The sequence below is a fragment of the Triticum urartu genome, chromosome 3A (assembly GCF_056163025.1).
Source record: "Triticum urartu cultivar PI428250 chromosome 3A, HENAU_Tu73, whole genome shotgun sequence".
Classification (NCBI taxonomy): domain Eukaryota; kingdom Viridiplantae; phylum Streptophyta; class Magnoliopsida; order Poales; family Poaceae; genus Triticum; species Triticum urartu.
This window is the reverse complement of record NC_141875.1, coordinates 614,720,266-614,738,999: the sequence shown is the minus strand read 5'-3', so window position 1 is coordinate 614,738,999 and position 18,734 is coordinate 614,720,266. Positions and strand designations below refer to the sequence as shown.

The 18,734-nt window shown below is 44.5% G+C and overlaps 1 protein-coding gene across 1 annotated transcript; it reads left to right on the top strand.

Moving 5' to 3' along the window:
- The first annotated feature begins 16,397 nt into the window (after positions 1-16,397).
- LOC147980809 (uncharacterized) lies at positions 16,398-18,525 on the top strand. Its single transcript, XM_087513591.1, has 2 exons — positions 16,398-17,209; positions 17,472-18,525. Exons 1-2 carry the CDS (start codon positions 16,880-16,882, stop codon positions 18,072-18,074), a joined length of 933 nt encoding a protein of 310 aa, XP_087369717.1. The 5' UTR covers positions 16,398-16,879; the 3' UTR covers positions 18,075-18,525.
- The last annotated feature ends 209 nt before the right edge of the window (positions 18,526-18,734 follow it).

Here is an 18,734-nt window from a genome sequence, read left to right as displayed (position 1 = left end):
GACTAGGGAAAAGGGGGCCGGCCACCTTTCCTTCTCCTCCACTTCCTTCTCCCTTCCTCCCCTCTTGGTGGACTCCTACTAGGACTTGGAGTCCTAGTAGGACTCCACATCCTGGCCGCACCAAGCCTTGGCCAGCCTCCTCCTCCTCCATCCTTTATATACTGAGGCAAGGGGCACCCCATGAAGACACAAGTTGATCCACGTGATCTTATTCTTAGCCGTGTGCGGCGCCCCCAGCCACCATAGTCCTCGATAATATTGTAGTGGTGCTTAGGCGAAGCCCTGTGGCAGTAGTACATCAAGATCGTCACCACGCCGTCGTGCTGACGGAACTCTTCCCCGACACTTTGCTGGATCGGAGTCCGGGGATCGTCATCGAGCTGAACGTGTGCTAAAACTCGGTGGTGCCGTAGTTTCGGTGCTTGATCGGTCGGGCCGTGAAGACGTACGACTACATAAACCAAACGCTTCCGTTGTCGATCTACAAGGGTATGTAGATCACACTCTCCCCTCGTTGCTATGCATCACCATGATCTTGCGTGTGCGTAGGAAATTTTTTGAAATTACTACGTTCCCCATCAGTGGCATCCGAGCCTAGGTTTTATATGTTGATGTTATATGCACGAGTAGAACACAAGTGAGTTGTGGGCGATATAAGTCATACTGCTTACCAGCATGTCATACTTTGGTTCAGCAGTATTGTTGGACGAAGCGGCCCGGACCGACATTACGCGTACGCTTACGCGAGACCGGTTCTCCCGACGTGCTTTGCACATAGGTGGCTTGCGGGTGACAGTTTCTCCAACTTTAGTTGAATCGAGTGTGGCTACGCCCGGTCCTTGCGAAGGTTAAAACAGCACCAACTTGACAAACTATCGTTGTGGTTTTGATGCGTAGGTAAGATTGGTTCTTGCTTAAGCCCGTAGCAGCCACGTAAAACTTGCAACAACAAAGTAGAGGACGTCTAACTTGTTTTTGCAGGGCATGTTGTGATGTGATATGGTCAAGACATGATGCTAAATTTTATTGTATGAGATGATCATGTTTTGTAACCGAGTTATCGGCAACTGGCAGGAGCCATATGGTTGTCTCTTTATTGTATGCAATGCAATCGCGCTGTAATGCTTTACGTTATCACTAAACGGTAGCGATAGTCGTGGAAGCACAAGCTTGGCGAGACGACAACGATGCTACGATGGAGATCAAGGTGTCACGCCGGTGACGATGGTGATCACGACGGTGCTTCGGAGATGGAGATCACAAGCACAAGATGATGATGGCCATATCATATCACTTATATTGATTGCATGTGATGTTTATCTTTTATGCATCTTATCTTGCTTTGATTGATGGTAGCATTATAAGATGATCTCTCACTAATTATCAAGAAGTGTTCTCCCTGAGTATGCACCGTTGCGAAAGTTCTTCGTGCTGAGACACCACGTGATGATCGGGTGTAATAGGCTCTATGTTCAAATACAACGGGTGCAAAACAGTTGCACACGCAGAATACTCAGGTTATACTTGACGAGCCAAGCATATACAGATATGGCCTCGGAACACAGAGACCGAAAGGTCAAGCGTGAATCATATAGTAGATATGATCAACATAGCGATGTTCACCAATGAAACTACTCCATCTGACGTGATGATCGGACATGGTTTAGTTGATTTGGATCACGTAATCACTTAGAGGATTAGAGGGATGTCTATCTAAGTGGGAGTTCTTAAGTAATATGATTGATTGAACTTAAATTTATCATGAACTTAGTCCTGGTAGTATTTTGCAAATTATGTTGTAGATCAATAGCTCGCGTTGTTGCTTCCCTGTGTTTATTTTGATATGTTCCTAGAGAAAATTGTGTTGAAAGATGTTAGTAGCAATGATGCGGATTGGATCCGTGATCTGAGGTTTATCCTCATTGCTGCACAGAAGAATTATGTCCTTGATGCACCGCTAGGTGACGGACCTATTGCAGGAGCAGATGCAGACGTTATGAACGTTTGGCTAGCTCAATATGATGACTACTTGATAGTTTAGTGCACCATGCTTAATGGCTTAGAATCGGAACTTCAAAGATGTTTTGAACGTCATGGAGCATATGAGATGTTCCAAGAGTTGAAGTTAATATTTCAAGCAAATACCCGAGTTGAGAGATATGAAGTCTCCAACAAGTTCTATAGCTAAAAGATGGAGGAGAATCGCTCAACTAGTGAGCATGTGCTCAGATTGTCTGAGTACTACAATCGCTTGAATCAAGTGGGAGTTAATCTTCCAGATAAGATAGTGATTGACCGAATTCTCTAGTCACCATCACCAAGTTAGTAGAACTTCGTGATGAACTATGATATGCAAGGGATAACGGAAACGATTCCCAAGCTCTTCGTAATGCGGAAATTGGCGAAGGTAGAAATCGAGAAAAACATCAAGTGTTGATGGTAGACAAGACCACTAGTTTCAAGAAAAGGGCAGAGGGAAGAAGGGGAACTTCAAGAAGAACAACAAGCAAGTTGCTGCTCAAGTGAAGAAGCCCAAGTCTGGTCCTAAGCCTGAGACTAAGTGTTTCTACTGCAAAGGGACTGGTCACTAGAAGCGGAACTACCCCAAGTGATTGGCAGATAAGAAGGATGGCAAAGTGAACATAAGTATATTTGATATACATGTTATTGATGTGTACTTTACTAGTGTTTATAGCAACCCCTCAGTATTTGATACTAGTTCAGTTGCTAAGATTAGTAACTCGAAACGGGAGTTGCAGAATAAACAGAGACTAGTTAAGGGTGAAGTGACGATGTGTGTTGGAAGTGGTTCCAAGATTGATATGATCATCATCGCACACTCCCTATACTTTCGGGATTAGTGTTGAACCTGAATAAGTGTTATTTGGTGTTTGCGTTGAGCATGAATATGATTTGATCATGTTTATTGTAATACGGTTATTCATTTAAGTAAGAGAATAAATTGTTGTTCTGTTTACATGGATAAAACCTTATATGGTTACACACCCAATGAAAATAGTTCGTTGGATCTCGATCGTAGTGATACACATAATCATAATATTGAAACCAAAAGATGCAAAGTTAATAATGATAGTGCAACTTATTTGTGGCACTGCCGTTTAGGTCATATTGGTGTAAAGCGCATGAAGAAACTCCATGCTAATGGGTTTTTGGAATCACTTGATTATGAATCAGTTGATGCTTGTGAACCATGCCTCATGGGCAAGATGACTAAAACGCCGTTCTCCGGAACTATGGAGCGAGCAACTGACTTATTGGAAATAATACATACTGATGTATGAGATCCGGTGAGTGTTAAGGCTCGCGGCGGGTATCATTATTTTCTGACCTTCACAGATGATTTGAGCAGATATGGGTATATCTACTTAATGAAACACAAGTCTGAAATATTTAAAAAGTTCAAAGAATTTCAGAGTGAAGTGGAGAATCATCGTAACAAGAAAATAAAAGTTTCTATGATATGATCGCATAGGTAAAATATTTGAGTTACGAGTTTGGCCTTCAGTTAAAACAATGTGAAATAGTTTTACTACTCACGCCACCTGGAACACCACAGCATAATGGTGTGTCTGAACATTATAACCGTACTTTATTAGATATGGTGCGATCTATGATGTCTCTTTTCGATCTACCACTATCGTTTTGGGGTTATGCATTAGAGACAGCTGCATTCACGTTAAATAGGGCACCATCTAAATCCGTTGAGACGACACCGTGTGAACTATGGTTTGGCAAGAAACCTAAGCTGTCGTTTCTTAAAGTTTGGAGTTGCGATGCTTATGTGAAAAAGTTTCATCTCGATAAGCTCAAACTCAAATAGGAGAAATATGTCTTCATAGGATACCCAAAGGAGACTGTTGGGTACACCTTCTATCACAAATCCGAAGGCAAGACTTTTGTTGCTAAATTCGGAGTTTTTCTAGAGAAGGAGTTTCTCTCGAAAGAAGTGAGTGGGAGGAAAGTAGAACTTGATGAGGTAACTGTACCTGCTCCCTTGTTGGAAAGTAGTTCATCACAGAAATCTGTTCCTATGACTACTACACCAATTAGTGAGGAAGCTAATGATGATGATCATGTAACTTCAGATCAAGTTACTACCGAATATCGTAGGTAAACCAGAGTGAGATCCGCACCAGAGTGGTACAGTAATCCTGTTCTGGAAGTCATGTTACTAGACCATGACGAACTTGCGAACTATGAGGAAGCGATGAGTCATGTTACTAGACCTGTAATGCTCCTTTATAATCACCCAGTTACGTTGTGACGTTTGGTAGCACACAAAGTGTTCCTCCAGCAAACGGGAGTTGCATAATCTCATAGTCATAGGAACATGTATAAGTCATGAAGAAAGCAATAGCAACATACTAAACGATCGGGTGCTAAGCTAATGGAATGGGTCATGCCAATCAGATCATTCACTTAATGATGTGATCCCGTTAATCAAATAACAACTCATTGTTCATGGTTAGGAAACATAACCATCTTTGATTAACGAGCTAGTCAAGTAGAGGCATACTAGTGACACTTTGTTTGTCTATGTATTCACACATGTATTATGTTTCCGGCTAATACAATTCTAGCATGAATAATAAACATTTATCATGATATAAGGAAATAAATAATAACTTTATTATTGCCTCTAGGGCATATTTCCTTCACTAGCATGTACAGACATGGCCTCGGAACACAAGAGACCGAAAGGTCGAGCATGAGTCGTATGGTAGATACGATCAACATGAAGATGTTCACCGATGATGACTAGTTCGTCTCACGTGATGATCGGACACGACCTAGTTGACTTGGATCATGTAATCACTTAGATGACTAGAGGGATGTCTATCTGAGTGGGAGTTCATAAGATGAACTTAATTATCCTGAACATAGTCAAAAGATCTTCGCAAATTATGTCGTAGCTCGCGCTTCAGTTCTACTGTTTAGATATGTTCCTAGAGAAAATTTAGTTGAAAGATGATAGTAGCAATTATGCGGACTAGGTCTGTAAACTGAGGATTGTCCTCATTGCTTCATAGAAGGCTTATGTCCTTAATGCACCGCTCAGTGTGCTGAACCTCGAACGTCGTCTGTGGATGTTGCGAACATCTGACATACACATTTTGATAACTACGTGATAGTTCAGTTAAACGGTTTAGAGTTGAGGCACCGAAGACGTTTTGAAACGTCGCGAAACATATGAGATGTTTCGAGGGCTGAAATTGGGATTTCAGGCTCGTGCCCACATCAAGAGGTATAAGACCTCCGACGATTTTCTTAGCCTACAAACTAAGGAGAAAAGCTCAATTGTTGAGCTTGTGCTCAGATTGTCTGAGTACAACAATCATTTGAATCGAGTGGGAGTTGATCTTCCAGATGAGATAGTGATGTTTCTCCGAAGTCATTAACACCAAGCTGCTAGAGCTTCATGATGAACTATAATGTATCGGGGACATATATGATGATCCTTGAGATATTCGCGATGTTTGACACCACAAAAGTAGAAATCAAGAAGGACCATCAATTGTTGATGGTTGGTGAAACCACTAGTTTCAAGAAGGGCAAGGGCAAGAAGGGATACTTCATGGAACGGCAAATCAGCTGCTGCTCTAGTGAAGAAACCCAAAGTTGAACCCAAACCCGAGACTAAGTGCTTCTGTAATAAGGGGAACAGCCACTGGAGCAGAATTACCCTAGATACTTGGTAGATGAGAAGGCTGTCGATAGAAGTATATTGGATATACATTATGTTAATGTCTACTTTACTAGTACTCCTAGTAGCACCAGGGTATTAGATACCGGTTCGGTTGCTAAGTGTTAGTAACTCGAAATAAAAGCTAAGGAATAAACGGAGACTAGCTAAAGGTGAGATGACGATATGTGTTGGAAGTATTTCCAGGGTTGATCAAATATCGTACGCTCCCTCTACCATCAAGATTGGTATTTGCGTTGAGCATAGACATGATTGGATTATGTCTATCGCAATACGGTTATTCATTTAAGGAGAATAATGGTTACTATGTTTATTTGAATAATACCTTCAATGGTCTTGCACCTAAAATGAATGGTTTATTGAATCTCGATCGTAGTGATACACATGTTCATGCCAAAAGATATAAGATAGTAATGATAGTACCACCTACTTGTGGCACTGCCACGTAAGTCATATCGGTATAAAACGCATGAAGAAGCTCCATGTTGATGGATCTTTGGGCTCACTCGTTTTTGAAAAGTTTGAGACATGCAAACCATGTCTATTGGTGTATACGCATGAAGAAACTCCATGCAAATGGACCGTTTGGACTCACTTGATTTTTGAATCACTTGAGACATGCAAATCATACCACATGGGCAAGATGACTGAAAGCCTCGTTTTCAGTAAAATGGAACTAGAAAGCAACTTGTTGGAAGTAATACATTTTGATGTGTGCAGTCCAATGAGTGCTGAGGCATGTAGTGGATATCGTTATGTTCTTACTTCACAGATGATTTGAGTAGATGTTGAGTATATTTACTTGATGAATCATGAGTCTGAATTATTGAAAGGTTCAAGTAATTTCAGGGTGAAGTTGAAAGATCGTTGTGACAAGAGGATAAAAGATCTATGATATGATCATAGAGATGAATATCTGAATTACGAGTTTGGCACAGAATTAAGAAATTGTGGAAATTGTTTCACAACTAATACAGCCTGGAACACCATAGTGTGATGGTGTGTCCGAACATCATAACTGCACCCTATTGGATATGATGCATACCATGATGTCTCTTATCGAATTACCACGATAGTTTATGGGTTAGGCATTAGAGACAACCACATTTACTTTAAATAGGGCACCACATAATTCCGATGAGATTACACCGTATGAACTATGGTTTAGAGAAACCTAAGCTGTCATTTCTTAAAAGTTTGGGGCTGCGACGCTTATGTGAAAAAGTTTCAGGCTGATAAGCTCGAACCCAAAGCGGATAAATGCATCTTCATAGGACACCCAAAACAGTTGGGTATACCTCCTATCTCAGATCCAAAAGCAATAAGGGATTGTTTCTAGAATCGGGTCCTTTCTCGAGGAAAAGTTTCTCTCAAAGGAATTGAGTGGGAGAATGGTGGAAACTTGATGAAGTTATTGAACCGTCACTTCAACTAGTGTATAGCAGGGAGACGTCTCCGTTCCGTACGTGTGTTGAACGCGGAGGTGCCGTCCGTTCGGCGCTAGGATCATCGGTGATTTGAATCACGACGAGTGCGACTCCATCAACCCCGTTCTCTTGAACGCTTCCGCGCGCGATCTACAAGGGTATGTAGATCCACTCCTCCCTCGTTGCTAGATGACTTCATAAATTGATCTTGGTGACACGTAGGAAAATTTTGAATTATTGCTACGTTCCCCAACAGTGGCATCATGAGCTAGGTCTATTACGTAGATTCTATGCACGAGTAGAACACAAAGTAGTTGTGGGCGTTGAGTTTGTTCAATATGCTTACCGTTACTAGTCCAATCTTGATTCGGCGGCATCGTGGGATGAAGCGGCCCGGACCGACCTTACACGTACTCTTACGTGAGACTGGTTCCACCGACTGACATGCACTAGTTGCATAAGGTGGCTAGCGGGTGTCTGTCTCTCCCACTTTAGTCGGATCGGATTCGATGAAAAGGGTCCTTATGAAGGGTAAATAGCAATTGGCATATCACGTTGTGGTTTTGCGTAGGTAAGAAACGTTCTTGCTAGAAACCCATAGCAGCCACGTAAAACATGCAAACAACAATTAGAGGACGTCTAACTTGTTTTTGCAGGGTATGCTATGTGATGTGATATGGCCAAAAGGATGTGATGAATGATATATGTGATGTATGAGATTGATCATGTTCTTGTAATAGATGATCATGGAGCCCCAAGATGGAGATCAAAGGAGCTATATGATATTGGCCATATCATGTCACTATTATTTGATTGCATGTGATGTTTATCATGTTTATACATCTTATTTGCTTAGAACGACGGTAGTAAATAAGATGATCCCTCATTAAAATTTCAAGAAGTGTTCTCCCCTAACTGTGCACCGTTGCTACAGTTCGTCGTTTCGAAGCACGCCGTGATGATCGGGTGTGATAGATCCTTACGTTCACATACAACGGGTGTAAGACAGTTTTACACATGCAAAACATTTAGGGTTAACTTGACGAGCCTAGCATGTACAGACATGGCCTCGGAACACAGAGACCGAAAGGTCGAGCATGAGTCGTATGGTAGATACGATCAACATGAAGATGTTCACCGATGATGACTAGTCCGTCTCACGTGATGATCGGACACGGCCTAGTTGACTCGGATCATGTAATCGCTTAGATGAATAGAGGGATGTCTATCTGAGTGGGAGTTCATAAGATGAACTTAATTATCCTGAACATAGTCAAAAGGTCTTCGCAAATTATGTCGTAGCTCGCGCTTTAGTTCTACTGTTTAGATATGTTCCTAGAGAAAATTTAGTTGAAAGTTGATGGTAGCAATTGTGCGGACTAGGTCCGTAAAACTGAGGATTGTCCTCATTGCTTCATAGAAGGCTTATGTCCTTAATGCACCGCTTAGTGTGCTGAACCTCGAACATCGTCTGTGGATGTTGCAAACATCTGACATACACATTTTGATAACTACGTGATAGTTCAGTTAAACGGTTTAGAGTTGAGGCACCAAAGACGTTTTGAAACGTCGCGAAACATATGAGATGTTTTGAGGGTCGAAATTGGGATTTCAGGCTCGTGCCCACGTCAAGAGGTATAAGACCTCCGACGATTTTCTTAGCCTGCAAACTAAGGAGAAAAGCTCAATTGTTGTGCTTGTGCTCAGATTGTCTGAGTACAACAATCATTTGAATCGAGTGGGAGTTGATCTTCCAGATAAGATAGTGATGAACTATAATATATCGGGGACATGTATGATGATCCTTGAGATGTTCGTGATGTTTGACACCACAAAAGTAGAAATCAAGAAGGAGCATCAATTGTTGATGGTTGGTGAAACCACTAGTTTCAAGAAGGGCAAGGGCACGTAGGGATACTTCATGAAACGGCAATTCAGCTGCTGCTCTAGTGAAGAGACCCAAAGTTGAACCCAAACCCGAGACTAAGTGCTTCTGTAATAAGGGGAACAGCCACTGGAGCAGAATTACCCTAGATACTTGGTAGATGAGAAGGCTGGCAAAGTCGATAGAAGTATATTGGATATACATTGTGTTGATGTGTACTTTACTAGTACTCCTAGTAGCACCAGGGTATTAGATACCGGTTCGGTTGCTAAGTGTTAGTAACTCGAAATAAAAGCTAAGGAATAAACGGAGATTAGCTAAAGGTGAGATGACGATATGTGTTGGAAGTATTTCCAGGGTTGATCAAATATCGTACGCTCCCTCTACCATCAAGATTGGTATTTGCGTTGAGCATAGACATGATTGGATTATGTCTATCGCAATACGGTTATTCATTTAAGGAGAATAATGGTTACTCTATTTATTTGAATAATACCTTCAATGGTCTTACACCTAAAATGAATGGTTTATTGAATCTCGATCGTAGTGATACACATGTTCATGCCAAAAGATAGTAATGATAGTACCACCTACTTGTGGCACTGCCACGTAAGTCATATCGGTATAAAACGCATGAAGAAGCTCCATGTTGATGGATCTTTGGGCTCACTCGTTTTTTGAAAAGTTTGGGACATGCGAACCATGTCTATTGGTATGTATGCATGAAGAAACTTCATGCAAATGGACCGTTTTGTACTCGCTTGATTTTGAATCACTTGAGACATGCAAATCATGCCACATGGGCAAGATGACTGAAAGCCTCGTTTCCAGTAAAATGGATCTAGAAAGCAACTTGTTGGAAGTAATAAATTTTGATGTGTGCAATCTAATGAGTGCTGAGGCATGTAGTGGATATCGTTATGTTCTTACTTCACAGATGATTTGAGTATGTGTTGAGTATATTCACTTGATGAATCACGAGTCTGAATTATTGAAAGGTTCAAGTAATTTCAGGGTGAAGTTGAAAGATCGTCGTGACAAGAGGATAAAAGATCTATGATATGATCATAGAGTTGAATATCTGAATTGCAAGTTTGGCACGGAATTAAGACATTGTGGAAATTGTTTCACAACTAATACAGCCTGGAACACCATAGTGTGATGGTGTGTCCGAACATCATAACTGCACCCTATTGGATATGATGCATACCATGATGTTTCTTATCGAATTACCACGATAGTTTATGGGTTAGGCATTAGAGACAACCACATTCACTTTAAATAGGGCACCACGTAATTCCGATGATATGACACCGTATGAACTATGGTTTAGAGAAACCTAAGCTGTCATTTCTTAAAAGTTTGGGGCTGCGACGCTTATGTGAAAAAGTTTTAGGCTATAAGCTCGAACCCAAAGCGGATAAATGCATCTTCATAGGACACCCAAAACAGTTGGGTATACCTCCTGTCTCAGATCCGAAAGCAATAAGGGATTGTTTCTAGAATCGGGTCCTTTCTCGAGGAAAAGTTTATCTCGAAGGAATTGAGTGGGAGGATGGTGGAGACTTGATGAGGTTATTGAACCGTCACTTCAACTAGTGTATAGCAGGGCACAAAGAGTTGTTCCTGTGGCACCTACACCAATTGAAGTGGAAGCTTATGATATTGTTCATGAGACTTCGGATCAAGTCACTCCCAAACCTCGTGGGATGACAAGGATGCGTACTACTTCAGAGTGGTACGTAATCCTGTCTTGGAAGTCATGTTGCTAGACAACAATGAACCTACGAGCCATGGAGAAGCGATGGTGGGCCCGGATTCCGATAAATGGCTCGAGGCCATAAAATTCGAGAGAGGATCCATGTATGAAAACAAAGTGTAGACTTTGGCAGGACGGCTCGATGGTCGTAAGGCTATTGAGTACAGATGGATTTTAAAAGGAAGACGGACAATGATGGTAAGTATCACCATTAAGAAAGCTCGACTTGTCATTAAGATTTTTTCCGACAAGTTCAAGGAGTTGACTATGATGAGACTTTCTCACTCGTAGCGATGCTAAGAGTCTGTCAGAATTATATTAGCGATTACTGCATTATTTATGAAATCTTGCAGATAGGATGTCAAAACATTGTTTCCTCGACGATTTTCTTGAGGAAAGGTTGTATGTGATACAACCGGAAGGTTTTTTCAATCCTGAAAGATGCTAATAAGTATGCAAAGCTCCAGCAATCCTTCTAAGGACTGGAGTAAGCATCTCGGAGTTGGAATGTATGCTTTGATGAGATGATCAAAGATTTTGGGTGTATACAAAGTTTATGAGAAACTTGTATTTCCAAAGAAGTGAGTGGGAGCACTATAGAATTTCCGATGAGTATGTGTTGTTAACATGTTGTTGATCGGAAATAATGTAGAATTTCTAGAAAGCATGCATAGTTATTTGAAAAGTGTTTTTCAATGGAAAGCCTGGATTAAGCTACTTGAACGTTGAGCATCAAGATCTATAAGGATAGATCAAAACGCTTAATGGTACTTTCAAATGAGCACATACCTTGACATGATCTTGAAGGTGTTCAAGATGGATCAGTCAAAGAAGGAGTTCTTGCCTGAGTTGTAAGGTATGAAGTTAAGACTTAAAGCTCGACCACGGCAGAAGAAAGAGAAAGGACGAATGTCGTCCCCTATGCTTTTGTCATAGGCTCTATACGGTATGCCATGTTGAGTACCGCACCTGATGTGTGCCTTGCCACATGTCTGGCAAGAGGGTACAAAGGTGATCCAGGAGTGGATCACTAGATAGCGGTCAAAATTTGTCCTTGGAGTAATAAGGACATGTTTCTCGATTATGGAGGTGATAAAGAGTTCGGCGTAAAGGGTTACATCGATGCAAGCTTTAACACCTATCTGAATGACTCTGAGTAGCAAACCGGATACGTATAGTGGAGCAACCATTTGGAATAGCTCCAAGTGGAGCGTGGAAGCAGCATTTATAATATGACCTAGAGATTTGCGAAGTACATACGGATCTGAATGTTGCAGACCCGTTGACTAAAACCTCTCTCACAAGCAAAACATGATCAAACCCAGAACTCATTGAGTCTTAATCACATGATGATGTGAACTAGTTTAGTGACACTAGTAAACTCTTTGGATGTTGGTCACATGGCGATGTGACCTGTGAGTGTTAATCACATGACGATGTGAACTAGATTATTGACTCTAGTGCAAGTGGGAGACTGTTGGAAATATGCCCTAGAGGCAATAATAAATTAGTTATTATTATATTTCCTTGTTCATGATAATCGTTTATTATCCATGCTAGAATTGTATTGATAGGAAACTCAGATACATGTGTGGATACATAGACAACACCATGTCCCTAGTAAGCCTCTAGTTGACTAGCTCGTTGATCAATAGATGGTTACGGTTTCCTGACCATGGACATTGGATGTCGTTGATAACGGGATCACATCATTGGGAGAATGATGTGATGGACAAGACCCAATCCTAAGCCTAGCACAAAGATCGTGTTAGTTCGTATGCTAAAGTTTTTCTAATGTCAAGTATCATTTCCTTAGACCATGAGATTGTGCAACTCCCGAATACCGTAGAAATACTTTGGGTGTGCCAAATGTCACAACGTAACTGGGTGGCTATAAAGGTACACTACAGGTATCTCTGAAAGTGTCTGTTGGGTTGGCACGAATCGAGACTGGGATTTGTCACTCCGTGTAAATGGAGAGGTATCTCTGGGCCCACTCGATAGGACATCATCATAATGTGCACAATGTGACCAAGGAGTTGATCACGGGATGATGTGTTACGGAACAAGTAAAAGAGACTTGCCGGTAACGAGATTGAACAAGGTATCGGGATAGTGACGATCGAATCTCGGGCAAGTACAATACCGCTAGACAAAAGGAATTGTATACGGGATTGATCGAATCCTCGACATCGTGGTTCATCCGATGAGATCATCGTGGAACATGTGGGAACCAACATGGGTATCCAGATCCCGCTGTTGGTTATTGACCGGAGAACGTCTCAGTCATGTCTGCATGGTTCCCGAACCCGTAGGGTCTACACACTTAAGGCTCGATGACGCTAGGGTTATAAAGGAAGTTTGTATGTGGTTACTGAATGTTGTTCGGAGTCCTGGATGAGATCCTGGACGTCACGAGGAGTTCTGGAATGGTCCGGAGGTAAAGATTTATATATGGGAAGTCCTGTTTTGGTCACCGGAAAAGTTTCAGGTTTTATCGGTAACGTACCGGGACCACCGGGAGGGTCCCGGGGGTCCACCAAGTGGGGCCAACAGCCCCGGAGGCTTGCATGGGCCAAGAGTGGGAAGGGACCAGCCCCTGAGTGGGCTGGTGCGCCTCCCACAAGGCCCAAGGCGCAGCTAGGAGGAGAAGGGGGAAACCCTAGGCGCAGATGGGCCTAAGGCCCACCCTAGGGCGCGCCCCCTTCTCCCCCTCTTGGCCGCCCCCCTCCATCCCATCTAGGGCTGCCGCCCCCCTAGGGGTGGGAACCCTAGAGGGGGCGCACCCTCCTCCCCTTCTCCTATAAATAGTGGGGGGTTTGGGCTGCCCATGACACACACGATTTGATCTCTCCCTGGCGCAGCCCTACCTCTCTCCTCCTCATCTCTTGCGGTGCTTGGCGAAGCCCTGCTGGAGTACCACGCTCCTCCACCACCACCACGCCGTTGTGCTGCTGCTGGATGGAGTCTTCATCAACCTCTCCCTCTCTTCTTGCTGAATCAAGGCATGAGAGACGTCACCGGGCTGTACGTGTGTTGAACGCGGAGGTGCCGTCCGTTCGGCACTAGGATCTCCGGTGATTTGGATCACGACGAGTACGACTCCTTCAACCCCGTTCTCTTGAACGCTTCCGCATAGCGATCTACAAGGGTATGTAGATGCACTCTCCTTCCCCTCGTTGCTGGTTTCTCCATAAATAGATCTTGGTGGCACGTAGGAAAATTTTGAATTTCTGCTACGTTCCCAACAAAGTTGGGTTTAGAATGTGCAGTTGGGGGGTTAAGGCTCAAAATTGTGCATTGTTCAATTGCTTAATCTAAGGAGGAGGAATGCCCAACCGTATTGTTTGCTTATTTCATAGTTTGAAATTACACATTTCTATTTGTTCGTGATTTACGCCTACAAATGTGAAATCTGATAGTTTAAATATTTTGAGATAGATAGCCTAAAAACATATTTTGAGATAGAAATCACATGTAATTATTTATATAACTTTGGTTTCTATAAATGAAGCCTAAAATTGCAAATATTTTTGTGCAAACTTAAGTTTAGAACTATGTGATTTTAGTGGTACAATTTGAGGCCCAAAATTGCACATAAAAAGGCACACAATTTTTTTAAAACATGGCAAAAGATTTACCAATTTTATTGATTAACGTAGAAGATTTAGAGGTCAAGGCCCAATGACAAAATTATAACAATCACTCTCGCAACATTACATTACGCAAATGCAAGGCCCCAAAGTAATATATCCTCTTTGTTCCTAGCGACAATGACTCCAACCGAAACGGCAATGTTGCAGAAGACCCGCACATTCCTCTTCTTCCAAAACTCCCAAGAAATAAGCAACATCAAGGAAACACGCGGCCTTTACGATTGGTCTTCTTGGAAGTGTTGTCGCTCCACCACACTTTAACAGTATGGTGTCACCCCAATTGAAAGGGTGCACATCATGGCGGCTGAACCCAGTTTTTATCATGTCCCGGGCTCTGACAGTAACGACATTGAAAAAGAAGACATGTCCTCGATTCTTGGACCTACTTGCAAATGGGGCATAAGTGGCAGTTAGGCCACCTAGGACGTTGAAGTCTGCCAGTCGTCCAAATCCCGTTGTTAATTACAAGCCACGTGAAGAACTTGCATTTATGGGGCGCTCAAATCTGCCATGTATTGAATGGATTAAGTCAGGACTAACATAAATTATGTGGAGAGAACACAAATATCCCGAGTTGATCGTTCAAAACCAAATCTCGAATGGAATAAGTCAGGACCAGCATAATTTCTCTGGGAAAATAAACAATGGATCCGTTAGGAATGTCACTCTATATTTGATCGAGATTGCTAAAGCTTGAAATTGAAAAAATGTCACTTTTGTGCAATTTTGCTTTATAATGTGCAATTTCGAGTGTTTGCACATTTTAAAAGCCTGAAATAGCACATTACTGCTTTCTGTAATCTTAGCTTGAAACTGCAAATATTTTTCGATGTAACTTTATGTTTAAAACTTTGTACTTACATGTAATTGCAGTTTGAAGCCTAAAATTGCACACTGAAAAGGTACAACTTCGTACTTATGTAGAAAAAAACATTTATGAATTTTTTATTTTTGTATTTGGCTTTTACATTTGTCTAAGTATTAGATGTGTTTGGGGAGCACATAAATACTTAAGTGTGATAAAAAGTAAAATTGCGTGATGTACTCAACTTCCTGAGCAAACGCTCCCAGATTTGAACGTTGGCCACAATCTAGCATTGAGACAACATTTCTTCCGGTTTCCCTAAAGAGAAACCTATACTTTATATATTTACGATTAAAAATATGAATTCTTTTTTGACTAACTACAAATGTGAAATTAGTTGGGTACACATTCTGAAATGTATATTTTAACGTGATTCTTAATCTAGTGATTGGGTAGTCAACGCATTTATAAAATTGCACACGGTTTGTTTTTTATGCAATTATGGTTTTAGAACTGTGCAATTGGATACTTTCCACCGTAACCCTTAGATTACGCAAATCACCATTCTTTTTGTTCAGTTTGGGGTTTAAAATGTGCAAATTGGTGGTGGTGGGGGGTTCTAAAAGCTCGAAATTGCACATTCCTGCGTTGCGTAATCTAAGGGTTAGGAATGGCCAGCCGTTTGTTTGCATATTTCGTTCCAAAATACACATTTTTGTTTGTTCGTGACTTAGTTATAACACTTTACATATTTTGCGCCAGAAATCACGAGTAATTATTTTATATGATTTTGGTTTCGAGAAATGAGGCCTAAAATTGCAAATATTTTGTGCAATTTTAGGTTGAAAAAACTGTGTGATTTCTCAGCGGTACATTTCGAAGCCCAAAACAGCACATAAAAAGGCATATCTTCGTGCTTATCTAGCAAAAATCAATATACAAGTTTGTATTCGGCCCTTTACATTTGCCTAACTATTAGATTTGTTTATGGAGATCACATCAAGATTTAATTGTGAGAAAAAGTAAATCGACTAATATACTCAACTTCCCACATTTGGCCGCTGGCCACAATCTAGCATTGGCGCGACATTTCTTCAGTTTTTCCCCAAAGAGAAGCCCCAAAAAGATAGACGTACCCTCGCTGCTTAATCTAGGCGGACAGGGAAACAGTGGTGTAAAAAGCCATTTCCCAGCCACACCACACCATGCTCAGCCCCTTCCGGAAACCCAGCAAAGCGGAGGAGGCCACCAGCACGCCCGCCCGCGCACACAAGGCCTGCCCGCCCCCGCACGGACAACGGGACAGGGCATACAAGCCGAGCCATCGCGCGCGCGAGAGCAGAGCAGAGGACACACGACCCAGCAAAGCGGCCATGGCCGTGCCGCTGCCTCACCTCCCCAACCTCATCATCGCCCTTCTCCCCCTCCTGTAGACACCCATCATTGCACTCCACTCCCCCACCCCGATCGTGTCGTCGTGTCCCCAGCTCCCGCCCCCCTCTCCCACTCCCCCCTCGTCTTCTTGCTCCTGCACCGCCCCCGCCCACGCTATATATATCGCCGTCGGCTTCCTCCAGCTCGGCCCCGACCTCGCCGCCACCGCACAGTACCGCTGCAGAGCCATGGTGAACGCCTTCTTCGCGACGCTGGCGCGCGGGCTGGACGACCTGAGCGGCGCGGGCGGGCTGTCCTCGCTGCCGGCGCTGCTGCGTGCGGCCGCGCTGCTGAGGGGCCTGCACTCGCAGCTCATGGTGCTCGTCGGCCAGCTCCACCTGCCGCCCGGCGGCCGGTGGCTGGACGAGTACATGGACGAGACGGCGCGCCTCTGGGACGCCTGCCTCGCCGTCAAGCTCGGCCTCGCCGCCGTCGAGCGCTACTGCGCCGCGGCTTCCTGCGCGGCCGCCGCCCTGGACGACTGGCTCCAGGACCCCTCCCCCCTCTCCACCCGCCAGGTTGGTCCCGGCCGCTCCTTCGCTTTATTCCAACATCCTCTGCGCGCGAGCAGCGCGGCGGCAATCATGATCTCTCTTTCGAAGAAAAGAATAGTGATCATGCATGATCATGTCGCCGCCTTTTCTTTCTTCTCTCCAACTTCTTTCTCTGCACTGTGCGATTCAGTCCTCTGTCTCGTGTGTCTGCCATCGCCAATTGTTTTGCTTATTTTTGCTCTGTTTCCTGAACTCTTCCGTTCTGATCGTGCATTGGCGCCACCAGGTGATGCGGGCGATCTCGGCGTCGAGGAGGGAGGCCATGGCGGCGGAGGAGGAGAACCGGGCGCTGTCCGAGTCGAGGATCGCGCCGCTGTCGCTGCAGCTGGACGAGCGGCGCGCGGCGGACGCCAGGCTCAGCGGCTTCAACGGCTTCCGCGGGCTGCTCTACGCGCTGCACAACGCCAGCTCCCTCCTCCTGCTCATCCTGGCCGGCGGCGCCGTCGCGGGGTCCCCGCGCTCGCCCTCCGACGGCAGCGCGGACACCAACGACGACGGGTTCATGTCCTCCATCGCGACGCTGCAGAAGCGGATGGCGGAGGAGGCCGCGGGCGACGACGGCGACGGCGCGCCGGGGATGATCCGGATGCAGGAGCTGCGGCGCGCGCGGGCGGCGGCGGAGGCGGCGCGGGAGGAGGTGGAGCGCGCGGCGGCGGCGGGCGGCAAGTGCGCTGTCCTTGACGGCGCGGTGAAGGACAAGGCCGGGGAGCTGAAGGCGTGGCTGGAGGTGCTCCGCGCCGGCACGGACGGGCTGGCGTGCCAGCTGGACGACTTCCTGGACGACATTGTGGAGGGCCGCAAGGAGCTCTCCGACCTCTGCAGCCACTGACCGAGCCGATCGATGGTGATGATGGTGGTTCCTGTCGCCTGCTTGCCTGGCGGCAACGCGTGGTGGTGGTGGTGGTGGTGGTGGTGTACAAGTAAAGCAATGCTGCTCCGGCCCATAAGTGGCGGCAGTACGTAGTCGTAGGCGTCTTTTTGCAGTGCCGGTCTGGTCTGGGGATCGGAGAGTGGAGTGGAGTGTGGCAGCGTTTTGGTCAGGTCATCATGTCGTTGCTCTGCTACTTCCTTTCTTTCTTGCTGGCTGCTGTACCCTGTACGTACGTACGTGCTACGCTGTGCTGTGCTGTGTGTGTCCCTCAGACTCTGCCATGCAAGTAGAGCATGCGTACCACTACCAGATGAGAGAGATGGCTGCAAGGAAAGGCTAGTTTGTACTGTTTGTGTGCAGGCAGCGCGGCTTGAGCGAGCGAGAGGAGAATATAGGTGAACTTTTCTTCCCCTCTTTGCACTTTTGAACCCAACAACTTCCCCTCGCCCGCGGCTTCGGCTTCAAGCGTGTTCCCGCCTTGCGCCTCACAGCTTCGGCTCCAAGGGAGCACGAGGGCATCTGCACGAAAGCTACGTCTACCAAACAAACGGAGACTAATCCGGCCGGCCAGGATGTTAACAATGTCTCATGTGCATACCACAAGTAGTAGCAAAACTT